Here is a 25,506-nt window from a genome sequence, read left to right on the forward strand (position 1 = left end):
TCGGTCCCGTCCCTCTGAGAACTTTGTAATGTGGTCTAGGACAGTGGTCCCCAACCCCCAGTCCGGGGACCGGGACCGGTCCTTGGATCAGTCGGTACCGGGCCACGGCTCCTCCTCGTCCTCCTTTACATTGGTAAAGCGGGACAACATTGACCGGGGGGGGGTCCTTGATTAAAAATTTGGTCTATATGGAGCAACAAAAAGTTTCATAGAATGCATAGAACGCAAGAATAGTATTTGTAATATATATATTTTAATTTCAACATAAGTACAATTTGCCAGGTGCCCCCAGAGGCCCCTCCAAAAGTGGGACAATCTGGTCCCCTTATTGTGAAGTTGGTAAAATGCAGAATCCAGATCACACGAGGTGAAGTTCTTCTTTCTTTCTTCTTCTTTCTTTCTTTCTTTCTTTCTTTCTTTCTTTCTTCTTCTTTCTTTCTTTCTTTCTTTCTTTCTTTCTTTCTTCTTTCTTTCTTTCTTTCTTTCTTTCTTTCTTTCTTTCTTTCTTTCTTTTACAATTTATATTCCTCCACTCACAAGGGGTCATCTCATGGTGGTTCACAAAATACCAATAAAATACAATAAAATCCCCATAAAACCCAGCAACGTCAACAACATCAACAGCACAGAATAGATGGCAGCTCACTTCAGAAACGGTCCAGCCCCAGATCCCTCCCGTCCCGCTGTGCAGCCAATGGGCCCCGCTGATGGTCATTTAGCAAGATGACCCGAGGGGAGGGGGTAGCTGTTATAAATTGGAACTAGGGGAATCCACCATCCACAACTCTGGTCACTGCCCTGACCTCAACCAAACACCTGGAGGAAGAGCTCCGTCTTACATGCCCTGTGGAACTCGGAGAGCTCTGTCAGCGGTCTGATGTTCTCTCTCCTATTGCAACCCTCTGTCCACGGAGGAAGGAGATCAGCCATTGAAGGGCTGTCCCTCGTATTCTGGCATCAATGAGACAGTGAGCTAAAAGCTCATGATCGACTGTGTCGAACGCTGCTGAAAGGTCTAGCAGTATCAGCAGTGCCCACCTGCTTTGGTCTAACAGGCGACGGAGGTCACTTTGGTGTAGTGGTTAGGAGTGCGGACTTCTAATCTGGCATGCCAGGTTTGATTCTGCACTCCCCCCACATTCAGCCAGCTGGGTGACCTTGGGCTCACCATGGCACTGATAAAGCTGTTCTGACCAAGCAGTGATCTCAGGGCTCTCTCAGCTCACCCCACCCCACAGGGTGTCTGTTGTGGGGAGAGGAAGGGGAAGGCGACTGTAAGCCGCTTTGAGCCTCCTTCGGGTAGAGAAAAGTGGCATCTAAGAACCAACTCTTCTTCTTCTTCTTAGAATCATAGAAGAATCATAGAATCCTAGAGTTGGAAGGGTCCATACAGGCCATCTAGTCCAACCCCCTGCTCAATGCAGGATTAGCCCTAGCATCCTAAAAAAGTGTGTATCCAACCTTTGCTTTCTTCTTCTTCTTCTTCTTCTTCTTCTTCTTCTTCTTCTTCTTCTTCTTCTTCTTCTTCTTCTTCTTCTTCTTCTTCTTCTTCTTCTTCTTCTTCTTCTTCTTCTTCTTCTTCTTCTTCTTCTTCTTCTTCTTCTTCTTCTTCTTCTTCTTCTTCCATCAGGGTGACTAGCACCTTGAACCTGATCCGGAAGCAAACTGGTAACCAATGGAGCTGCCGAAGAACCAGCTATTTATGGGCCCTCCAGGAGGTTCGAGTGAGGACCCTTACAGCTGCATTTTTGTACTAGTTACCACGTTGCTCTGGTTAGACCTTACTTAGAGTACTGAGTTCAAATTTGAATGCCACAAATGAAGGCAGGGCTGATCTCTAGGACTGACCGATTTGTTCCCCTTGCAGTCCAAGGGACTCCAGCACCAGAGTTCAAAAGCCTCAATTTTTTGACGCTCCGGCCTTCCTTATGTCCAACTTTCGCAGCCATACATTGCAACCGGGAAGACCATAGCCTTGACTAGATGCACTTTTGTTGGCAGGGTGATGTCTCTGCTTTTTAGGATGCTGTCTAGGCTTTGACTAGGTAACCATATATCATGATTTTAGCGGGACACTCCTGCTTTTACAAAAAATGTCCCGCGTCTCTGGCCGTTATTTAAAAGTCCCGGGAAACAGCAGCGGGAGGAGGAAGCGACCGGGATGGCAGAAGTGCGAGCCGCAGCCACGGGTCGGGGGTGACGTCTTCTGGCTCTTGGGACCAGCGCTCCAACCGGTGGCCTGGAAGGAAACTGGCAGCAACACGCCCCAGCCCCCCACCCCAGCCCGTGCCAAGGTCTGGGAGCAAAGTGGCCTCTGGGGAGCAGGTGGTGTGGCGTGGTAGTGCAGCAACCCTTTCTCCCCCGCCCCCCTCATGGGATGCTCTGCCTGGTGTCCCGCTTTACCATTTTAAAAATCTAGTCGCCTTCCTTTTGCCTGTTGTCCTGGCCTGGGCCAGTAGAGGGAGCAAGGGATATCCGCTTCCTCCCTCTGCTGGTGGAAACCGGCATTGCCAGGCTGGAACAGAACTTGTCCAGCTGAGTTAGAAGAGGTAGGAGGGGTCCCAGGGCGGCTCCCAGGGAAGCTGGAGGCCCACCCCCCAACCTGCCAGGATCCTTCCCCTCTGCTTGGCTTTCCTCTCCTTCAGCCACCTCATAAATGGCGCCAGTGAAGGTGGGGCCCCCAGGCCTCTCCTGGCACAAGAGCGGCAGAGCGGGGGCCGTTCCCTGCCCCAGCAGGCCCAGTTTCCCTGCTTCTGGAGGTTTCTGCAGGGAGGCTGCATGCCCTGCCCCCCCCCCCCAGTTTTGTAGCAGTGCCATCGTCAGCTGTTGTTGACATGCTAATTCCTGGAGGAACACGCTCCCCTCTCTGGAGTGTGCCACAGCTTGGTCACGTGTCTTTGTTTGCCTGGCAGGCTCGGCTCTTGACAGAGGTGCTAATACGGCAGACACGCCGTCATGGAGGAGTGGGATCACGTCCTTGTTAACACGCTGTTTCCCTCTAAATAAATAATTGCCCCCCCCACTTCCCTTCAAATAGGCCTAATGTGGCTGAGCTGCACCAGCCGCGCTCCTTCTCCGTGGGCCCCCGGTGGATCAGGCCTGCCGTGGGTGAGGGAAGGGGCTCACCCTCAGGGGCACCCCAAGGACCTGCTGCCCCTCCGCCTCCTGCCATTCGCTGAGCTGCTGCGAGATCTGCCCCTCCACGCCAGGCCAATGTCCACCACGGAGGCCTCGGACCTTGTCGGTCTTCCCCAGCGGGCCCTGAGGCTGGGGTCCCTGGCAAGAACTGGGGTCCTCACCTGCCCATCCCTGTGGCTGGCACAGGCAGGGCAATGGATCCATTTCATTTCACACACAAAAGCCACTTATGGCAACCATGAGCAACGTGGGAAACATCTGGCGACATTCCGGGAACAAGGTGGATGCGGGTTCCAGGGACCCTGCAAAGATTCTTCCGTGGGTCTTGAATTAGCAGGTGCAAAAGGAACCACGTCAAAGAAATACATCCTGTTCATATTTCTATAATGTAAAGCAATTGCAGAGAATGAAGTTACCTGGGGTGGAGGGGCAGATCCTCTGCTGGGCAGGCAGGAGGTTCCCGGTTCAATCCCAGGCAGCATCTCCAGCTGAAAGGACCAGGCAGGAGGGGATGGGGAAGACCTTTCTCTGCCTGAGACCCTGGAGAGCCCTGGGGAGGGGCCAGAGCTCAGGGGCAGATCCTCTGCTGGGCAGGCAGGAGGTTCCCGGTTCAATCCCAGGCAGCATCTCCAGCTGAAAGGACCAGGCAGGAGGGGATGGGGAAGACCTTTCTCTGCCTGAGACCCTGGAGAGCCCTGGGGAGGGGCCAGAGCTCAGGGGCAGATCCTCTGCTGGGCAGGCAGGAGGTCCCCGGTTCAATCCCAGGCAGCATCTCCAGCTGAAAGGACCAGGCAGGAGGGGATGGGGAAGACCTTTCTCTGCCTGAGACCCTGGAGAGCCCTGGGGAGGGGCCAGAGCTCAGGGGCAGAGCCTCTGCTTGGCAGGCAGGAGGTCCCCGGTTCAATCCCAGGCAGCATCTCCAGCTGAAAGGACCAGGCAGGAGGGGATGGGGAAGACCTTTCTCTGCCTGAGACCCTGGAGAGCCCTGGGGAGGGGCCAGAGCTCAGGGGCAGAGCCTCTGCTGGGCAGGCAGGAGGTCCCCGGTTCAATCCCAGGCAGCATCTCCAGCTGAAAGGACCAGGCAGGAGGGGATGGGGAAGACCTTTCTCTGCCTGAGACCCTGGAGAGCCCTGGGGAGGGGCCAGAGCTCAGGGGCAGAGCCTCTGCTGGGCAGGCAGGAGGTCCCCGGTTCAATCCCAGGCAGCATCTCCAGCTGAAAGGACCAGGCAGGAGGGGATGGGGAAGACCTTTCTCTGCCTGAGACCCTGGAGAGCCCTGGGGAAGGGCCAGAGCTCAGGGGCAGAGCCTCTGCTGGGCAGGCAGGAGGTCCCCGGTTCAATCCCAGGCAGCACCTCCAGCTGAAAGGACCAGGCAGGAGGGGATGGGGAAGACCTTTCTCTGCCTGAGACCCTGGGGAGCCCTGGGGAAGGGCCAGAGCTCAGGGGCAGAGCCTCTGCTGGGCAGGCAGGAGGTCCCCGGTTCAATCCCAGGCAGCACCTCCAGCTGAAAGGACCAGGCAGGAGGGGATGGGGAAGACCTTTCTCTGCCTGAGACCCTGGAGAGCCCTGGGGAGGGGCCAGAGCTCAGGGGCAGAGCCTCTGCTGGGCAGGCAGGAGGTCCCCGGTTCAATCCCAGGCAGCATCTCCAGCTGAAAGGACCAGGCAGGAGGGGATGGGGAAGACCTTTCTCTGCCCGAGACCCTGGAAAAGGATGGCACAATGTATGCTTACATACAAGGGCAGAGCGAAAGATCTCCCTGCCAGCCTGTGCTATAGGTCAGTCTCCCCTGATCCAGCAGACAGATCCAACCACGTGCTGGCCAGTTGTTGTTGCAGGATGACGATGCTGACTTGGACTTCCAGCTCTGGTCTCGGCAGGTCTATGGACCCAACAGGGCCCTTCACGCGGGGCCTGCACTCTCTGGGTCCTGCTGGGGCTGGGAGAGTCAGTAGGCTGCCCCTCCCCAGAATCCCAACAATGATGATGAGGATGATGATGAGGATGATGATTTATTACCTGATGCTCCCCAACATTAGAGCAACAGAAGAGCTGGAGAGCAGGGCAGAATCAGAGAGGATTTGCAAGAAACATGTCTGTGTGTGTGTTTGTTTGTTTGTGTGTGTGCATTTGTGTGTGTGGCTTGCACTGGGGAAGAGACAGACATTCTCATCAGAGGGCTTTGGGCTCCTTTGGGCCCTGGGCAGATGACGACTCTCCCCAGCTGTCAACTGTCAGCCCCTTTCGCACGGAACACGGTGGTTGCCAGACTCCAGATATTGGCTGGAGATCCCCTGAACTATGACTGGTCTCCTGGCTGCAGATATCCGTTCCCCTTGGAGAAAAGAAGAGTTGGTTCTTCGTTGCCGCCTTTCTCTACCTGAAGGATGCATGTGGAGGAGGAGGAAGGGGGGATCCCGCCCGGCTCAACAATTAGGAGTCTGTGCCCCTAACCACTACACCAAGCTGGCTCTCTCAAACAGCAGCCAACAGACCCCCTTTGTGGGTGGACTCTGGCAGAAGACCCCTCCCAAACCTCCAGGTATTTCCCTGCCCAGAGTTGGCAACCTGAAGCCCTGCATGCCCCCTTTCCTATGCAGAATGCCGTTCCGTTCCGTACAGGTGGGATTCGGCACCTCCAGCGGGGGAGGGTGGCAGCTGAGCTTTGAAGAATGGCCAGAAGTGCCAGCCATGCTAACTTCCCCTCTGGCCCCTGCAGGCCATGCTCCACCTGCCTTGGAGTCGCCAGCATGCCTGGGCCAGAGCTGCCCTGCGGAGGAGGGTCAGAAAGAAGTCTGTGGGGGGGGGGAGGGAGAGGTTTCCCCACAAAGTCCTCCTTGCCGAGGCATCATTGGGATGGGGAACAGTCCCTCTGCACCGTTTCCTCCCCAACGGGAGCTCTCCGCTTTCTTCCTCTTCATCAGAAGCCCCCCTGATCGTCCCGCCTCTTTCCTTGGGAATAAACGCGTCATTCGGAAGGGATGTTTGATTTGGAGCAGACCCCTCCCCCCCAAATAGGGAATGCGGGCAGCACAAATTGGGCTTCCCACAGTCCTTTGAGGAAGGCGGTTGGTTGCCAACCATTCCTGAAGAAAACGCTGCCCTCACCGGGAGGGAGGCAGCTCTCCTGGGGCTCCAGGGCAGGGGAAATGCCAGCATTCTGCGGGGGGTTGGACTAGATGGCCCCGGAGGTACCTTCCCACTCTAGGATTCAATGAAAGAAAGCAAAGGCAGAAAGGAGAGGAGAGAAAAGAGCCAGGCCTTGCAAGGAGGCAGCCGCCTCTTCCTCTGCACACCCTGAACTGTGGGGCAGATGCTTCTTGGGGCTGCCCCACAGAGGGGCCTTCCCAGAGTGTACCTGGGGCCAGCTCCCGCGCTGGGAGAGCCGCCTCCCCAGGGTCCAAGGCTCTTTTCAGGTCTCCCTCTCCAGTGAGACCTGCCCCTCCATGCATTCTGACGGACAGAATCCTCCCAATCAGGGTTGTGCAGGCCGCGCTCGCTGCCTCACTGTTCAACAGGTGTAGCCTGCAAGGCAGCAAATGTACCGAAGGAAACCGCTGGAGATCACGTGAAGGAAAGTGGTGGCGTGGGCAGCCTGTGGCCCTCAGGGAAGGCCTCTGGGGAGGGAGGGGGGCAGGAGGAGACGGTTCCTTCTGCAGTCTTGTGGGTCCTGAGCTTGGCTGGACTTGTGGGCCCAGGGTTTGGGGGGGAGGCTGGGGAGGGAGGGGTCTGGAGAAGGAGGGGCACCATGCCCCAGAGGCCACCCCCTGTAGCAGCCCTCCCCCCCCCAGGGGAACTCATTTCAGTAGTCTGCAGATTGGATGTAAGGGGTCTGGAGAAGGAGGGGCACCATGCCCCAGAGGCCACCCCCTGTAGCAGCCCTTCTCCCCCCCCCAGGGGAACGCATTTCAGGAGTCTGCAGATAGGATGTAAGCTTGGATATGGTCTCCAGGTCCCACCAGGCAGTTGGCAACCTACTGGGCAACGCTGGGCCCACACCCCGTGGCCACTTTCCCTGGAGGGGAAGGGAGGGGCTGGCTCTCCCCCTAGCCCCCCTTAGCCCACCGGCCGGGGCCCACCAACTGAGCCGTCCCCCCACTTATTTCCTCCGGATTTGTGGGCCAGGAATGCTGCTCCCAGGAGGGCACTGAGAGGGGCGCTGGAGAGAGTGACGGAGTGGGCACATGAAGACGGCACCGGATGACTTATTTATGGGAACATCTCGGCAGATTTGTCGCTCCATAATTTATGGCACTCGGGCGTTTAGCCTGGGTCGCCCGTAAATAATTCACTTATGATAAACGAAGGGATGTTTTATGATCTCCTGAATCATAGCCTCCCCCCCCCAATCCAGAACCGTGAATTTGAGGAGAGATGGTGGCCCAGTGAGAGCCACGGCCTGGTCACCCCAAGGGGGAGGGATGGAGAAGACCCCCGCCCCCCACCCCCCACCCCCACCCCTACCTGCGTGGCTTTTGTGGGGAAGATGGCTCCCCTCAGGGCACCGCCAGGTTGGTGGAGGAGGAAGTTTTAATGCCCTTTTCACTACCCAAAGGAGTCCCAAAGTGGCTTTAACACCTTTCCCTTCCTCCCCCACCCCCCACATATCTTCTCAGGAACTTAGAAACCACCTCCCCCCCTGACAGGAGCTCATCCAGTCTCCTCCTAAACTTCCAAGCAAGGAGACTCTATTTATTTATTTATTATATTTATATACCGTGGGGCCATACAGGCCATCTAGTCCAACCCCCTGCTCAATGCAGGATCAGCCGAAAGCATCCTAAAGCATCCAAGAAAAGTGTGTATCCAGCCTTTGCTTGAAGACTGCCAGTGAGGGGGAGCTCACCACCTCCCTAGGCAGCCTATTCCACTGCTGAACTACTCTGACTGTGAACATTTTTTCCCTGATATCTAGCCTATATCGTTGTACTTGTAGTTTAAACCCATTACTGCGTGTCCTCTCCTCTGCAGCCAACGGAAACAGCATCCTGCCCTCCTCCAAGTGACAGCCTTTCAAATACGTACTTGGGTGTCAGTCTGCATGTCCTTAAATACTCTTTGGAGTGGTCTTCTTTGTACTTGTCACAATGGGATTCAGGTGCACATGGCAGGGGTAGTCTTACTGAATCTTCTTGAGAAGGGGGTCGGTGTAACGGATTTGATAGAGATCCACCGCCCATTTGGTGCCCTCCGAAAGGGGCGTCCAGGCCCACTTACTGGGAAGGCACTAGGGGAGCCCCAGTTGCTGGGCAAGGGAGGCAGTCTGGGTATACATATAATATTTGGGAGGCAGTCTGGGTAAAGGAATACTCTTGGGTGGGTGGTCTGTGTACTTGTCCCAGTGGGGTTCATGTGCACATGGGAGGGTGGGTGGGTAATCTTATCGAATGTTCATGGGACAGGGTTCTGTGTACTGGTCGCAAAGGGGTTCAGGTGCACACCCCAAGGTGGGTAGGTAGCCTTATTGGGTCTTCCTGGTACGGGGGTCTGTTTCCTAAATTGTAATAGCGAGAGCCCCTCCCCACTGCCCATTTGGTGCCCTCCGAAAGGGGCAGTCCAGACCACCTACTGGGAAGGCCCTGGGGGAGACCTAATTACCGGGCAGGGGAGGGGCCTCCGCACGCATGTGTCCTGAGCTCAGAGTGGTCTTCTTCCTTTAAGGTTGTTTAATGCTCTTATGCTCCTGGATCTCCTGCTGAGTTGTGGCATCTCTGCAGCCCTCGAGGCAGAGCCCCTCCCGTCTCCTGCTTGCATTTCAAAGCCTCATCCTGGCCCTTATCGCCTCACCTCAGGACTGGCTTCCCCTGCTGGGCAGGCTAAACCCCACCTGGCTGGCGGGGCTGTTTGGGCACCTCCAGGATCAGAGAACACTTTTGCTCTTTTCCTCCGCTCCCCCAGGAGAAAAGCAGCTGCTTTGGAGGGGGGGCCTCAGAGCATCGCAACCCACTGGGGTGCCCCCCCCGCCAGCCCCGCCCTCCGCGGGCCCCAATCCCCAACCTCCAGGCACCCCCAAATCAGAACTGGACCCCCCTCACCCTTCCCGCCAAGACTGACAGGACAGCTGGATTCCAGCTGTTTTGGCCCCACGCACCCCATCCAGACAGGGCCCCTGCCCCTCCGTTCATGGGGGCTGCGCTTCTCTCCCGAGGGAGGGAGGCCCCAGGTGTGTGGCCCACTATGGGGGAGGGTGTGGGGGGGGCAAAGGACGCAGAACGAAGCTTGGGCCTGGTCAGGCACCGCCAAGGCCAGCGGCCTCCTCCCTCCATCGGCCCGCACAGCACTGTCTTCTGCCCAGAATCCCTCGGCCGTGGTTTGACAGGAGCCGCCGGACTCGGACCTTGGCTGGACCCACGACCCAGGCCTCTCGATCCGAGGGCAGAGCTGCCGCAGACTGGGCAGAGGGGGTGGGGGGCTGTCTGTGCACTCTGGGGGTCCTCGGCTGGCGTTGTGCGGATGGGGGGCCTGTGTCCGGCCAGTTTGCGGCGGCAGTGGAGGGCAGGGGAGGGGGCACCTCAGAGGTCTCCTTCCCGGCTGGCTTCGGCTTTCCCGGCTCCCAGCTAGAGAGGGAGAGACGTCCTCCATCTCCATCTTGCCGTGGCCAGAAGCAGGCAGCTCTCCCGCAGACAGCAGCTCAGCAAGGGGCTCTTTCCCTCAAGGGGAGGCGGCCGCTCCTTCCTGGATGCTGCAGTTTCTCCACGGACTCTTTGCTTCCCAGCACGGCCCCCTGAGAAGCAGCGTCCAAGCCCAAAAGACCCTGAGCAGGCAGGGCGGGGGTGGGGCGGGCCCCCTGGCCGGCCCAGAGCAGTGGAGCGGGGAGCCTGTCAGACCCGGGTTCGAATCCCCACTCAGCCATGACGCTCGCTGACAGCTCCTCTCTCCAACCCCGCGGGGCTGCTCTGAACTGCAGAAAGGAACTCCACGGAGGATCCTGACCAGCGTCGCCAGTCCAGGTTGAGAAGGGCTCGTCCGTGGATTGCGGGAGGACGGGATGAGAAAGCAATTTCAGTTTAGAAAAAGATAAAGAAGGGGAGAGGCTGATAAAATTAATCATGGAGGAGAGGCCAAAAAGCCTTCTTTCTTTGTGTCTCAAAAGACGAGAACATGAGGGCATCCAGTGAAGCTGACGGGAGGTAGCTCCAGGACGGACAAAAAGAAATATCCAGCGAGTGGTTAAAATGCGGAATTCGCTGCTAGAAGAGGCCGTGATGGCCACAGATGGTTTAAAAAGAGAAGCACCATGGAGATGTCCATTGGAGGCTCCTAGCCATGGTGACTAAAGGGAACCTCGGTGCTCAGGGGCAGTCTACCTCTGGATCCCAGAGCCAAGAGGCAACCTCAGGGGAAGGCCTCGGCCTCTCTGCCCTGTGGCTGGCCCTGCAGAGGAACTGGCTGGCCCCTGGGTGAGACGGGAGGCTGGACTGGAGGGACCCTCCCTGGCCTGACCCAGCAAGGCTCTTGAGGGTCATCAGGTCTTCTGGGGTCTGGCAACAGGAGCAGAGGGCTCCAAGGTCCTGTTCACTCTGGGTTGGTGGGGGAGAGATCACATACTGTGTCTACATCGGATTCTTGGATTGGGTCTGCAGTACTTGGCTGGCCCAGAGAAATCCTTGGACTGATGAATTAGAATCATAGATCCTAGATTTGGAAGGGACCAACAGGGTCAACCAGTCTAACCCCTGCACAATGCAGGAACTCACAACTACCTGCCAACCCACAGTGACCCCAATTTCATGCCCAAGTGATCTCTCCACCAAGAATATCTCCGGAATCCAACCTGGGCTGGAGGGAATTCCCCTCCCATCCCACAGTGGGTATGAGCAATCCTCAGGGTCTGCAAGGAAGGGCCACAAGGGACAAACCCTGGCCCATCCCTTCCTCCCCTCCCCACTCACCATCTGCCCAACTTCATAAAATCAGCATTTCTGCCAGATGACTCTCTAGCCTCTGCTTAAAAACTTCTAAAGAAGAAGAACCCACCCCCTCCAGAGGAAGCTAGTTCTACTGGGGAACAGTTCTGTCAGGAACGTCTGGGTGTTTAGCTGAAAATCCTTTTACATTAATTTCAACCCGACCCTCTGGGGCAACAGAAAACAACTCTGCTCCATCCTCTATATGGCAGCCCTTCAAGATATGTCTCACCCATCCCATAGGGATGCATTTAATTTTCCCTATTGAAATTCATTTTAGCCCAGTATTTTGGCCTGTTAGTTGGCAAAGGAAGTTTTCACTGTTGAGAACAGGGTGATCCAGGTGTAGAGTTGGGCTCAGGTAGACAGATCCGGAGGGGTGGCCGGGGGAGGCTGTCTGCAGCAGGAGAAAAGAGCCTCCGAGGCCAGGAGCAGCTTCAGGACTAGCCCTATTTGGGGCCGGGGGAGGCGCTTCCCGGAGTCCCTGCTGCAGATTATTCTTGTTCTTGTTGCTCTCATTATTATGATGTTCGTAAATTGTGGGTTTGCAAGGATGGACGCCATGCAGCTGGGCAAACCAACAGCTCCTGACTGTCCTCAGGGTGAGGGCCTGTTGAGGCAACAGCTCCCCCAGGTCAAAGGCCCAACAAGACTATGCAACAGAAGAATCTCCGCAGGCCCAGAGGCGCTCGCTTAGTTTGCAGGGCTGGGGTCCCACGACCGGGGGCTGTGAAGCACATGGCTGTTTGGGGGGCAGCTAGAACCCTGCTTGGCACCTCTAGCTCAGCCCTCCAGCTCAGGGGTCCACAAAGCGGAAACGGCCAGCTGATAGTACCGTTTATTGTGCGCGGCTCACGCGGTCCAGAGCACGCCAGCCGCAGAAATCACACGCCTGGCGAGGCCCACAAGGCCCGTCCTGGGGCTTCCCCACGCGGAGCGGCCCAGTCCCGAAGGGGCAGGAGATGCAGGAGAGAATCTAGGCAGCACCCAGTGAGATTTTTAAAAAAGAAAAAAATGAAATCCAAGCGATTCTCTCGGAGTAAGCGGATCGATGCAAACGGAGCGGAGAGGAGAAGTCCATTTTGAGCAAGTGTATCCGTCCTTCTCCAAAGCGCCCCGAAATCCGGCCAGGCTCTGCGCGGCCTCTCGGCGCCACCTGCCGGACAGCCCGGATACTGCAGAGCATCGTCCCCCCTCCCCCACCGCTTGGGGCGCTGCAATCTTCCCGCAGGTGGGCTGGCGGCTGCCGGTCCCTGCCGACAAGGCTGCCCCACCCCACCCCCCGGCCCGTGGGGCTGTCTGCCCCTTGCCAGAGGTGGAGGCTCGCCCAGGAGAGGAGGGCTGCGGCTGGGGCTGGCTATCTTCTGCGGCCAGTTGGAGGGCCGGCCGGGCTCCCTTCCGACGGGGACGGCCTCGTCCCGGTCACTGCACCAGCAGCAGCAGCAGCAGCAGCGGCCCCAGCAGGCGGGCGAGGAGGAGCCCTGCGGAGAGAGAAGGCGGCAGGGGGGCAGCATCAGCGGGACGGAGCCCACGACCCCACCCCGCCCCCACCCCTGCCCCTGCCCCGGCCAGCCCGCTTTCTCCCCAGGAACTGCGCTTGGTCACCTGGAGGAAAGCTGGGACTCCAGGAGATCTCCAGGGCCCCCCTGGAGGCTGACAACCTTAGCCGGGGGACTTCTGTGGGGATCTCATGACACCAAGTAATCATAACGGTAAATGCAGCTGCACTGCAGGGCAAGGGGTCTCTCTCATCTGGGGCTGGGAGCCCTCCAGGTTCCATCAAGGAGGGCGCTGTAATAGGCTAGAGTTTTGGCCAATCAGGCCTGGCAGGGCGGCCTTTCTCACCCTCTCCCACCTGAGACCTGCACAGTTCAGGTAGTGCTGTACTGAAGGCACTGCTAATACGTGGGACACCCTGCAGCATAGCAATGGGCATTGCCTTCTGTGGCTCCAGGGTCTAGTCCTGAGGAGCTGGCTGGCCCCTGGGGGAGATGGGAGGCTGGACCGGAGGGACCCTCCCTGGCCTGACCCAGCAGGGCTCTTCTGAGGGTCTTCTCAGGGGAAGGCCTCGGCTTCTCTGCCCTGTGGCTGGCCCTGCAGAGGAACTGGCTGGCCCCTGGGGGAGACGGGAGGCTGGACTGGAGAGACCCTCCCTGGCCTGACCCAGCAGGGCTCTTCTGAGGGTCTTCTCAGGGGAAGGCCTCGGCTTCTCTGCCCTGTGGCTGGCCCTGCAGAGGAACTGGCTGGCCCCTGGGTGAGACGGGAGGCTGGACTGGAGAGACCCTCCCTGGCCTGACCCAGCAGGGCTCTTCTGAGGGTCTTCTCAGGGGAAGGCCTCGGCTTCTCTGCCCTGTGGCTGGCCCTGCAGAGGAACTGGCTGGCCCCTGGGTGAGACGGGAGGCTGGACTGGAGGGACCCTCCCCGGCCTGACCCAGCAGGGTTCTTCCGAGGGTCTTCTCAGGGGAAGGCCTCGGCCTCTCTGCCCTGTGGCTGGCCCTGCAGGGGAACTGGCTGGCCCCTGGGTGAGACGGGAGGCTGGACTGGAGGGACCCTCCCTGGCCTGACCCAGCAGGGCTCTTCTGAGGGTCTTCTCAGGGGAAGGCCTCGGCCTCTCTGCCCTGTGGCTGGCCCTGCAGGGGAACTGGCTGGCCCCTGGGTGAGACGGGAGGCTGGACTGGAGGGACCCTCCCTGGCCTGACCCAGCAGGGCTCTTCTGAGGGTCTTCTCAGGGGAAGGCCTCGGCCTCTCTGCCCTGTGGCTGGCCCTGCAGGGGAACTGGCTGGCCCCTGGGTGAGACGGGAGGCTGGACTGGAGGGACCCTCCCTGGCCTGACCCAGCAGGGCTCTTCTGAGGGTCTTCTCAGGGGAAGGCCTCGGCCTCTCTGCCCTGTGGCTGGCCCTGCAGAGGAACTGGCTGGCCCCTGGGTGAGACGGGAGGGTGGACTGGAGGGACCTCCCTGGCCTGACCCAGCAGGGCTCTTCTGAGGGTCTTCTCAGGGGAAGGCCTCGGCCTCTCTGCCCTGTGGCTGGCCCTGCAGGGGAACTGGCTGGCCCCTGGGTGAGACGGGAGGCTGGGCTGGAGGGACCCTCCCTGGCCTGACCCAGCATGGCTCTCCTGAGGGTCTTCTCAGGGGAAGGCCTCGACCTCTCTGCCCTGTGGCTGGCCCTGCAGAGGAACTGGCTGGCCCCTGGGTGAGACGGGAGGCTGGACTGGAGGGACCCTCCCTGGCCTGACCCAGCAGGGCTCTTCTGAGGGTCTTCTCAGGGGAAGGCCTTGGCCTCTCTGCCCTGTGGCTGGCCCTGCAGAGGAACTGGCTGGCCCCTGGGTGAGACGGGAGGCTGGACTGGAGGGACCCTCCCTGGCCTGACCCAGCAGGGCTCTTCTGAGGGTCTTCTCAGGGGAAGGCCTTGGCCTCTCTGCCCTGTGGCTGGCCCTGCAGAGGAACTGGCTGGCCCCTGGGTGAGACGGGAGGCTGGACTGGAGGGACCCTCCCTGGCCTGACCCAGCAGGGCTCTTCTGAGGGTCTTCTCAGGGGAAGGCCTCGGCCTCTCTGCCCTGTGGCTGGCCCTGCAGAGGAACTGGCTGGCCCCTGGGGGAGACGGGAGGCTGGACTGGAGGGACCCTCCCTGGCCTGACCCAGCAGGGCTCTTCTGAGGGTCTTCTCAGGGGAAGGCCTCGGGCTCTCTGCCCTGTGGCTGGCCCTGCAGAGGAACTGGCTGGCCCCTGGGTGAGACGGGAGGCTGGACTGGAGGGACTCCAACATGCTCCATCCTTTGGCTTCACTTCCTTTTTCAAGCATGGGCAGCTGCCGGTGGGCATCCTGGCACATTCATGAAACTATCTCCAAGGAGGGTGATGGGGAAGGGAAGGCTCCGTTGAGCTCTCGGGAGGACCAATCCCCCCCCCTGGCTGGTCTGCCCTGGTGTGAGGGTCTCCGACCCTTGGGATCGGCTGGGCCCTTTCTTCTGGGGGGGGAGGGGTTCCTCACCTGCAGCCTGGGTTGCCGAAGAGGAGGAAGAGCAGGCCTCCTCGTAGGGGGAGACTTGGAGGGAGTGCCTTGTGCCGAGTGCTGTTGCCGTGCAGGTGAAGGACTTTTCCTTGTCTCCAGGGTGCAGGGTGACGGGGAGGACGGGGCCCTTCAGTCCGGGCCCCCAGCTGTACTCCACACGGTCCCTCGTCCCAGCACCTGCGTTGCACTCCAGGGAGAAGCTGCAGCTGCCATTGCCCGACACCATCCTCGTGGTTGTGATGTCTGTGCAGAGAAGGGGGGGGGGGGGACACCAACAAGATGCAGAAAGGCACCGTAGGAAATTCCCTCACCCCCCCTCCCACAAACTGATCTGTGGAGTGGGAGCCCCTCAGCCCCCTTGCTCGGTCTCCTCCGTTGTGCTTCAGATGCCTCTGGAAACCCGCCTGCTGCCGCGGGGTGGGGTGGGGGTTTTGGGGGGGGGTAGCCGTTTGGGCCCGACAGGGCTCCGTTTTATGGGGTGCCGCCCATTGGGGTAGCATGTCTCCTCATCCCCTGTGGGACTCATGCGTGCTTTGGGGAAAGGGCAGGGGGGGGAGTAAACATTACATTGTGGAATGGGCAGAAGGGGGAGGAACACTCCGCCCCTCCCCCTGCACAGGAAGGAGAGCCCGGGGGGGGCCCCACTGCGGAGGGGCTGAAGGGCATGAGGGCGGGTGTCCCGGGGGCCCAGGTGTCCTGCTGCTTCACACCGGCACGGCTACCCTCTTAGCTCTCCCTTGGGAGGGGGAGGCTTGGAAGCAGAGGCCGGGGGGCCCCCCAGGCAGGCGCCCGGATCGTGGCCGATGAGTGGGGGAGGTCAGGAAGGGCTCAGCCCGGGCTTGGCTCTGGTGGCCCCTTGTCCCGTACCAGGGAAAGGCCTGTCCCCACTTCGGGGTCAGGAAAGACGGGGGGATTTGGGGGTGGGGACTAGGGAGGATGAGGCTGGTGGAGAGGAGGCTCCCCCCTCCAGAGCAGCCCTTTTCTCCCGGGGAAGTGCTCTCGGTCACCTGCATGGCCGGAGACCTCCAGGGGCCATGGCAGGTGCAGCAGCAAACAGGAACAAGGATGCGAAGAAGCCGGGAAGCCAAAGAGGCCGACAGAGAGGCTGCGGTGGCCCTCCCAAATTAAGGGCTTTGAAGCGGAGCCTCCCCATCAGCGTCTTCGGCTCCTCGACCACCTGCAGGATGGACCCCCCCCCCCATCAAGAAGGCGTCTTCCTCCAGGCAGGCAGGGAGGCTGGGGGATCCTGGAGGTCATTGGGGCAGTGTCAGGTGTGGGGGGGGGGAGGGGGGAGTTGTGAATTTCCTGCATTGTGCCCATGGTGCCCTGCAATGACCCCGGAGATCCCTTCCAGCTCTGTGCATCTCTGACCGCCTTGCCCAGCAGGGGCTCAGTGGCTGCAGGACAACCAGGACAGGTCTGGGTCATTGCTCCACTCCCCGGAGCTCCCCTCTGGAGTCTGGGACCATTTCTGCTCAGGCCTCAGGCCTGTTTCTAGCAAGCTGAGCAGCCTCGGTGCCGAGGAAATGTCCAGTGGGTGCCCAGACCCCCTGCCCCCACGGGCCCACTCTCCCTGCAGGGATACACGGCAGGAAGGTTCTGCTGCTCCTGCCAGGTTGCTGGAGTGGCTTCGTCTGCAGCCTGAGCTCCCTTCTGTGGCAGATGTGCAGGTGTGTCTGTGTGTGGGGGGGGGGCTGGATTCTGGAACGATGGAAGGCCGCGGGGGACAGCCTGGCCTCTGCAGACCTCAGACTCTAAGCAGGGTCAGCACTTGGTCGCGAGACCCCTAAGGAAGACTCTGCAGAGGAAGCTCACAGAATCCTAGAATTGGAAGGGACCTCATGGGCAGGAACTCATAAATACCTGCCCAGCCACAGTGACCCCGAATTCCATGCCCAGGTGAGACATCCCTACACCAAAAATCTCCAGATACAGATAGCCTGGATGTCTTCCAACACTATGAGTCTAGTTCAGCAGTGGGATGGGCTGCTTAAGGAGGTGGGGAGCTCCCCCTCACTGGCCGTCTTCAAGCAGCGGCTGGACAGATCCTTCTCCTGGATGCTGGAGGCTGATCCTGCACTGAGCAGGGGGTGGGACTAGATGGCCTGCATGGCCCCTTCCCACTCTAGGATTCTGGGAGTCTAGTTCAGCAGTGGAAGGGGGTGCCTAAGGAGGTGGGGAGCTCCCCCTCACTGGCCGTCTTCAAGCAGCGGCTGGACAGATCCTTCTCCTGGATGCTGGAGGCTGATCCTGCAATGAGCAGGGGGTGGGACTAGATGGCCTGCATGGCCCCTTCCCACTCTAGGATTCTAGGAGTCTAGTTCAGCAGTGGAAGGGGCTGCCTAAGGGGGTGGGGAGCTCCCCCTCACTGGCCGTCTCCAAACAGCGGCTGGACAGATCCTTCTCCTGGATGCTGGAGGCTGATCCTGCACTGAGCAGGGGGTGGGACTGGATGGCCTGCATGGCCCCTTCCCACTCTAGGATTCTAGGAGTCTAGTTCAGCAGTGGAAGGGGCTGCCTAAGGAGGTGGGGAGCTCCCCCTCACTGGCTGTCTTCAGGCAGCGGCTGGACAGATCCTTCTCCGGGATGCTTGAGGCTGATCCTGCCCTGAGCAGGGGGTGGGACTAGATGGCCTCTATGGACCCTTCCCACTCTAGGATTCTAGGAGTCCAGTTCAGCAGGGGAAGGGGCTGCCTAAGGAGGTGGGGAGCTCCCCCTTACTGGCCGTCTTCAAGCAGCGGCTGGACAGATCCTTCTCCTGGATTCTTGAGGAGGTGCACTGAGCAGGGGGTGGATTGAATGACCTCCAGGGTCCCTTCTGACTCTACGGCATAGAAAAGAAGCAGCCCTGAGAAATTTCCAGAGTGCCCTGAGTGTCCCCACTGGGGCTGTGGGGGCCGTTTACTCGGAAGAGCGTGGCAGGAGGCCGGCAGGGAGAACAACGGGGTGCAACACCATCTTCTGGGTTCCCTGTTGGGGGGGGGGGTGGATGACTGCTGGGGAACCAGCCTGACCTGTCCTGTGTGGAGCAGCTTCTGGGGCCAAGGGTCCCAGCCAGGGCTCTCCTGGCTCCTGAAGATCCCAGCAGTGGACTGCATGGATCGCCCTGAGGTGTGTCAAATTTTAATGTCTGCATTGAGAGCAGTTTTAAAGGCTTTATGGTTTTAACGCTACCTAGGCCAATTATGGGGAAGGCACTGGCAAACCACCCCGTATTGAGTCTGCCATGAAAACGCTGGAGGGCGTCACCCCAAGGGTCAGGCATGACCTGGTGCTTGCACAGGGGAGACCTTGACCTTTAGGCCAATTATGTTTGTGACTAGCAGTGTACTCTGCCCTGAGCCGGTCGGGGTGGGTGAAGAAGAGAAATGAAGAAATGAAGAATGGAACTTACCGATCACGACCAGGTTGTATTGCTTCAGGGTGACTTCCAGGGGATCCTGGAGCTCCACCACTTCATAGCACCCCCCGTCGGCTAGGGTCAGGTTGCGGATTTCCAAGGCCCACCTCTCTTCAAGGAAGTCTACTCTCCCCAAATATCCCGGGTTCAGGACGGTCAGGGGGGTCCCTGGCTGCCATGATGCCACTGCCTCCGAGGAGCCCCTGGAGGAAGACCTCCAAAGGAGGTTGGAGATGTTGGACCCTGGCGGGATCTCCAGCAGGAGGGTGGCCGTGTCCCCCACTCGGTAGGTGAGATCCTGGGTGGGGGTCTCTTTGGCAGAGGTGAGTCCTGGGGAGATAAACCAACATGAGGAGGAACCAGGGATGAGCTCACAACCCATCAGTGGAGGAATGAATTAAATGAATTGAATAAATATTATTTATCTATTTCTTATATTTATATACTGCCCTCCCCTGTGGCTCAGCCTTCTTTATTTAATTTTATTCCAGGCATTTATTATCCGCCTTTCTCCAAAATGGAGCTCTATGTGGGCCCACCCTTGTCCTTGACCAGAAATTCCAGCTGGTGCAGAATAGACCTTCTAGGGTCCTCATTGACACACCTCATTTATTTATTTATTTTATTTTATTTTTTAATTAAATTTCTAATCCGTCACTCCCAAAAAGGCTCATGGTGGGTCACAAAAGTGCATAAGATCCCCAATAAAATTACCCCCCAACACAATCCAAATAATTTATAGAATGCACAGCAATCCATACAAAAAATCCAAGATATAACGGCGAGATCACAACCAAATCCACCCCCCCATATCACCCCCAGGAGGTGGATGGGGGGTTACTGAACTCAATCCGCCAACAGAGTAACCCAAGGGGGGGGTCTAGATCTTCCTCAGCGCACCAACCTCAACCATATGCCTGGCGGAAGAGCTCCGTCTTACAGGCCCTGCGGAATGCAGCCTAGTTCAAGTTCCAGGTTTTGGTTTTGACCTTTAAGAGTCTTCTGGGACCCACATATCTGAGAGACCGCCTGTAGACTTATGCCCACTGCAGTGGATTGTGCTCTATGGGTACTAATCGGTTGGAGGTCCCCAGCCCAAGGGAGGTTTGCTCGGCCCTGACCAGGACTGGGGCCTTTTCAGTCCTGGCCCCACCTGGTGGAATGAGCTCCCAGAAGAACTGAGGGCCCGGACGGAGCCTGTGCAGTTCCACAGGGCCTGCAAGACGGAGCTCTGCCAACGGGCATTTGGTTGAGGCTGGGTGGCCATAAGATCAAGGCCCCCTCCTCAGTTCAGCCAGGACGCCAGGCTCTCCTCCCCTTGCATCCTTTCCCTTGAGGTGTCGGATTGGGGGAGTTGTCGGACAGAGGGGTGGGGGGAGGGTTAGTTGGTCATGGTTTTAGGAGGTGATGGTTATATTTTATTGTGGGATTTTAAATGTTATAACCCACCAGGAAGCAGCTTGCTAGGAGCAGTGGGTAATAAATCAAATAATAATAATAATAATAATAATAATAATAATAATAATAATAATGGTGGTGGTGGCTTAAAATGTAGATAAATAAAAAACATTCAAACAAGAATTTTAAAATCAATGTTTAAGTAGAATCATAGAAACAAAGAATCATAAAGTTGGGAGGGACCTCCTGGGTCATCTAGTCCAACCTCCTGCACTATGCAGGACACTCACAACCCTCTCGCTCATCCACTGTCACCTGCCACCCCCTTGAACCTCCACAGAATCAGCCTCTCCATCAGATGGCTCTCCAGCCTCTGCTTAAAAATCTCCAAAGATGGAGAACCCACCACCTCCCGAGGAAGCCTGTTCCACTGAGAAACCACTCTAACTGTCAGGAACTTCTTCCTGATGTTTAGACAGAATTTCTTTTGAATTAATTTCATCCCATTGGATGAAAGCTCACTCCAGGGCAAGAGAAATCAACTCTGCTCCATCCTCTACATGGCAGTCTTTTAAATACTTGAAGATGGTTATCAGATCCCCTCTCAGTCGTCTCCTCTCCAGGCTAAACAGACCAAGCTCCCCCTACCTTTCCTCATACATGTTGGTCTCCAAACCCCTCACAATCTTTGTTGCCCTCCTCTGGACACATTCCAGTTTGTTAACATCCCTCTTCAACTGGGGTGCCCAAAACTGAACCCAGGATTCCAAGTGAGGCCGAACCAGAGCAGAGTAAAGCGGCACCATCACCTCCCGTGATCTGGACACGATACTCTTGTTTGATACAGCCCAAAATCCCATTTGCCTTCTTAGCCACTGAGGCACACTGCTGACTCATGTTCAATGTATGGTCTACTAAGACTCCTAGATACTTTTCGGGAAGGACAGAACTCTAAAGAAGAGTACCTACAGGTTACTAGGCACTGTAGATCAATCATAAGAAAGGCCAAAGCTGAGAGTGAGCTAGGATTGGCCAGGGAAGCCCACTGTAACAAGAAAAGATTTTTCAGTTATGTGAGGAGCAAACGTAAAGTGAAGGAGGCAATAGGCCCACTGTTGGGTGCAGATGGACAAACTCTAACGGAGGATGCAGAGAAAGCAGAAAGGCTCAGCGCCTATTTTACATCTGTTTTTTCCCACAGGTCAAAGGGTTTAGGCACATCTAGAGATGGTAGTAGCCAAGAGATAGTGTCTGGGTGGCAGGTTGACATGGACAAAGAGGTTGTTGAGAGGCATTTAGCTGCACTGGATGAGTTCAAATCCACTGGGCCGGATGAAATGCACCCGAGAGTGCTCAAAGAACTTTCCGGAGAACTTGCACAACCCTTGTCCATCATCTTCGGGACCTCTTTAAGGACTGGAGATGTCCCGGAGGACTGGAAGAGAGAAAATGTTATTCCAATCTTCAAAAAAGGGAGGAAGGATGACCCGGGAAACTATAGACCAGTGAGTCTGACCTCTGTTGTGGGGAAGATAATGGAGCAGATATTAAAGGGAGCGATCTGCAAACATCTGGAGAACAATTTGGTGATCCAAGGAAGTCAGCATGGATTTGCCTCCAACAGGTCCTGTCAGACCAACCTGGTTTCCTTTTTTGACCAAGTAACAGATTTGCTGGATCGTGGAAATATGGTTGATGTCGTTTACTTGGATTTTAATAAAGCTTTTGATAAGGTTCCCCATGATGTTCTGATGGATAAGTTGAAGGACTGCAATCTGGATTTTCAGATAGTTAGGTGGATAGGGAATTGGTTAGAGAACCGCACTCAAAGAGTTGTTGTCAATGGTGTTTCATCAGACTGCAGGGAGGTGAGTAGCGGGGTACCTCAGGGCTCGGTGCTTGGCCCGGTACTTTTTAACATATTTATTAATGATCTAGATGAGGGGGTGGAGGGACTACTCATCAAGTTTGCAGATGACACCAAATTGGGAGGACTGGCAAATACTCCAGAAGATAGAGACAGAGTTCAATGAGATCTGAACACAATGGAAAAATGGGCAAGATGCAATTTAATAAAGATAAGTGTAAAGTTCTGCATCTGGGTCAGAAAAATGAAAAGCATGCCTACTGGAAGGGGGATACGCTTCTAGGTAGCACTGTGTGTGAACGAGATCTTGGGGTACTTGTGGATTGTAAACTAAACATGATCAGGCAGTGTGATGCAGCGGTAAAAAAGGCAAATGCCATTTTGGGCTGTATAAACAGGGGTATCACATCAAAATCACAAGATGTCATAGTCCCATTGTATACGGCACTGGTCAGACCACACCTGGAGTACTGTGTGCAGTTCTGGAGGCCTCACTTCAAGAAGGATGTAGATAAAATTGAAAGGGTACAGAGGAGAGTGACGAGGATGATCTGGGGCCAAGGGACCAAGCCCTATGAAGGTAGGTTGAGGGGAATGTTCTGCCTGGAGAAAAGGAGGTTGAGAGGGGACATGATAGCCCTCTTTAAGTATTTGAAAGGTTGTCATTTGGAGGAGGGCAGGATGCTGTTTCCGTTGGCTGCAGAGGAGAGGACATGCAGTAATGGGTTTAAACTACAAGTACAACGATATAGGCTAGATATCAGGAAAAAAAATTCACAGTCAGAGTAGTTCAGCAGTGGAATAGGCTGCCTAAGGAGGTGGTGAGCTCCCCCTCACTGGCAGTCTTCAAGCAAAGGTTGGATACACACTTTTCTTGGATGATTTAGAATGCTTAGGGCTGATCCTGCGTTGAGCAGGGGGTTGGACTAGATGGCCTGTATGGCCCCTTCCAACTCTATGATTCTATGTAAGTCTAAAATAAAATAAAATAAACAAAATCCTTTATTGGTATTCATGTTTTTTTCTACCTAAATTTAGAACTTATACATTTGTTTCTATTGATCTTCATTTTATTCCGTTTAGCCCACTTCTCAAGCCTATCAAGATCATCCTGTAATCTGTAGCTGTCTTCAGTTGTGTTTGCTCCCCCTCCCAGTTTAATATCATCTGCAAATTTAACAAGTAATTCCTCTAATCCCTCATCCAAATCATTACAAATATGTTGAACAACAGGACAGAAACCTGGAGCACTCCACTTGTCACTCTTCTCCAAGAGGATGTTAAACCATTAACAAGCACCCTTTTGGTATCATCAGTCAACTAGTTATCGATCCACCCGACAGAATTAGGATCCATACTGCATTTTACCAACTTGTCAACAAGAATATAATGTGGAACCTTGTCAAAAGCTTTACTGAAATCCAGATAAACTATGTCCACTGATCCAGCGAGGCTGTCACGTTCTTGAAAAAAGAGACAAGGTTGGTCTGCTATGACTTGTTCTTGCCAAACCCGTGCTGAGTCTTAGAAATCACATATCTCAATTCTAGCTGCTCAAGGACTGACTGTTTGATGATTTGTTCCAAAATTTTGCCAGCTACAGATGACAAGCTGATGGGTCGATAATGACCCAGATCTTCCTTTTTCCCTTTCCTGAAGATGGGGACAACATTTGCCCACCTCCAATTGTCTGACACCTCACCTCCAAGAAGTGTCAAAAACAATGGACAGAGGTTCAGAGATGACATCTGCAAGTTCTTTTAGTACCCTTGGATGCCTGACGGGCGGGGGACTCGTCTTGCAGATAGCCCTGGCAGCCCGCGAGCTCAGTCCTCCGGCCCCACCACTCCATCTTCAGAAAGGTCCCTGCTCTCCCCCCCCCCCCGGGGGACCCTGCCCATTGGGACGGAGCCTACATCGCTGCCCACCTCCCTGACGACGCGGGAGCCGCAAATCGCCTACCGATCCGTCCCCCACTGCCATGCACTCGACCCCCCTCAGCGCACCCACCAACCTCGCGCCTCGACGCCGGCCTGCGCACCCGGGAGCAGCCCGCGCAGCCACCCGCCGCCGCCAGCAACGCTTCCTTTGCCGCACCCGAGACGGCTCTAACGCCGCCCCACGCTGCTGCTGCTGCTGATGCATCGCGCCGCCCCCCGTCCGCCCGGAGACCGAACCTCGCTGCGCCGATTTAAAAATCTGATGCGGGGGGGCGGGGGCGGAGAAGGGGGACTGAGAAAAGTAACTTTTCCCCTTGCAGTGAAACTTCCCCACTCTTTTCTCATTGGGAAGTGAAACTAACATGGCCAATGGAACTAAGTCCGCAGGGGAGGGGAGGGGGGGGAGGGGGGGTAAGAAAAGGCTCCGCAGCCTTCGCACAGCCGCTGGGCCCTTCGACGTCGCCTCTCCTGCTGCCCACGACCCTGGCGGCTCCCACCCCCGGCCCTTCTCTCGAGAGCAGCGGGACCCTCTCGGGAGGCCGCCAAGGCGCCACTGGCTGGCTGGTCCCGCTGCTCGGGCCCCACGCACCCAGGGCAGCCCCCCGGGAGGGGAGGGGACGGGCGGGGGGGGAGTCCTGCAGGGGGGATGCCGGGGTGGTCCTCTCCGCGTCCCCCGCCCGGCCGCGCGCCTCTGCCCTCGCCTCCCCCGGCCCTGAGCCCGCAGCCCAGCCCAGCCCAGCGGCAGGTCAGCGGCACGGCCGGCCCCGGGAGCCGCCCCGACTCCCCCGCCCGGGAGGGCCACGCCTGCCGCGCACACGCTCCGCCCGGGGAAGCCACGCAGCCCAGCAGGAGAGCCCCGCGCCACCACGAGCAGGAGGGCCGGCCCCGCAGCCACTCACCTCCCGCCTGCAGCGCCACCAGCCACAGCCACGCGCCCCACCTCCAGCAGCCCCACATCCTGCCCGAAGACCTGGCCCAACAGACGGCCCCGACGCCCCCAGCCCCGACGCCCGCCGCACCCAGCCCCGCGGCCGCCTCTTGTACTCCCCGCCCGGCCGCCGCCCACAGGGGCGTGTCCCACACCGGCCAGCCTGCTGGAGCGCCCTTGCCCCCCCCCCCCCGCCTGGCCCCTGGGTGAGGCAGGAGGCTGGACTGGAGGGACCCTCCCTGGCCTGACCCAGCAGGGCTCTTCTGAGGGTCTTCTCAGGGGAAGGCCTCGGCCTCTCTGCCCTGTGGCTGGCCCTGCAGAGGAACTGGCTGGCCCCTGGGTGAGACGGGAGGCTGGACTGGAGGGACCCTCCCTGGCCTGACCCAGCAGGGCTCTTCTGAGGGTCTTTTCAGGGCAAGGCCTCGGCCTCTCTGCCCTGTGGCTGGTCCTGCAGAGGACCTGGCTGGCCCCTGGGGGAGATGGGAGGCTGGACTGGAGGGACCCTCCCTGGCCTGACCCAGCAGGGCTCTTCTGAGGGTCTTCTCAGGGGAAGGCCTCGGCCTCTCTGCCCTGTGGCTGGCCCAGCAGAGGAAATGGCTGGCCCCTGGGTGAGACGGGAGGCTGGGCTGGAGGGACCCTCCCTGTCCTGACCCAGCAGGGCTCTTCTGAGGGTCTTCTCAGGGGAAGGCCTCGGCCTCTCTGCCCTGTGGCTGGCCCAGCAGAGGAACTGGCTGGCCCCTGGGTGAGACGGGAGGCTGGGCTGGAAGGACCCTCCCTGGCCTGACCCAGCAGGGCTCTTCTGAGGGTCTTCTCAGGGGAAGGCCTCGGCCTCTCTGCCCTGTGGCTGGCCCTGCAGAGGAACTGGCAGGCCCCTGCCGGAGACGGAAGCCGGACTGGAGGGACCCTCCCTGGCCTGACCCAG

The 25,506-nt window shown here is 57.6% G+C and overlaps 3 protein-coding genes across 3 annotated transcripts in view; 1 reads left to right on the forward strand and 2 right to left on the reverse strand.

The window, feature by feature from the left end:
* Positions 1 to 2,200, forward strand: part of LOC143827918 (sodium/potassium-transporting ATPase subunit alpha-2-like) — a 24,711-nt gene extending 22,511 nt beyond the window's left edge. Inside the window, exon 10 of the mRNA XM_077317987.1 lies at positions 2,125 to 2,200. Coding sequence (XP_077174102.1) covers positions 2,125 to 2,200 — 76 coding nt within the window. The remainder of the gene's footprint in view (positions 1 to 2,124) is intronic.
* The window catches only part of LOC143827844 (immunoglobulin superfamily member 8-like), a 166,467-nt gene that overhangs the window by 55,754 nt on the left and 85,207 nt on the right, over positions 1 to 25,506 (reverse strand). The gene's annotated exons all lie outside the window — the stretch shown is intronic.
* On the reverse strand, positions 11,867 to 24,657 carry LOC143827615 (SLAM family member 9-like). The gene is made up of 4 exons (XM_077317339.1): positions 24,556 to 24,657; positions 18,446 to 18,781; positions 15,031 to 15,294; positions 11,867 to 12,523 (listed from the first exon to the last, which is right to left on the reverse strand). Exons 1-4 carry the CDS (start codon positions 24,611 to 24,613, stop codon positions 12,465 to 12,467), a joined length of 717 nt encoding a protein of 238 aa, XP_077173454.1. The 5' UTR covers positions 24,614 to 24,657; the 3' UTR covers positions 11,867 to 12,464.

The sequence above is a fragment of the Paroedura picta genome, chromosome 1, assembly GCF_049243985.1.
Source record: "Paroedura picta isolate Pp20150507F chromosome 1, Ppicta_v3.0, whole genome shotgun sequence".
Classification (NCBI taxonomy): domain Eukaryota; kingdom Metazoa; phylum Chordata; class Lepidosauria; order Squamata; family Gekkonidae; genus Paroedura; species Paroedura picta.

Coding starts and splice junctions, on each gene's coding strand:
- LOC143827615 (XM_077317339.1), bottom strand. CDS start 24,613: ATGTGGGGCTGCTGGAGGTGGGGCGCGTGGCTGTGGCTGGTGGCGCTG. Junction 18,782..24,555: donor GGTGGCGCTGCAGGCGGGAG/GTGAGTGGCTGC, acceptor TTATCTCCCCAG/GACTCACCTCTGCCAAAGAG. Junction 15,295..18,445: donor ATACAACCTGGTCGTGATCG/GTAAGTTCCATT, acceptor TTCTCTGCACAG/ACATCACAACCACGAGGATG.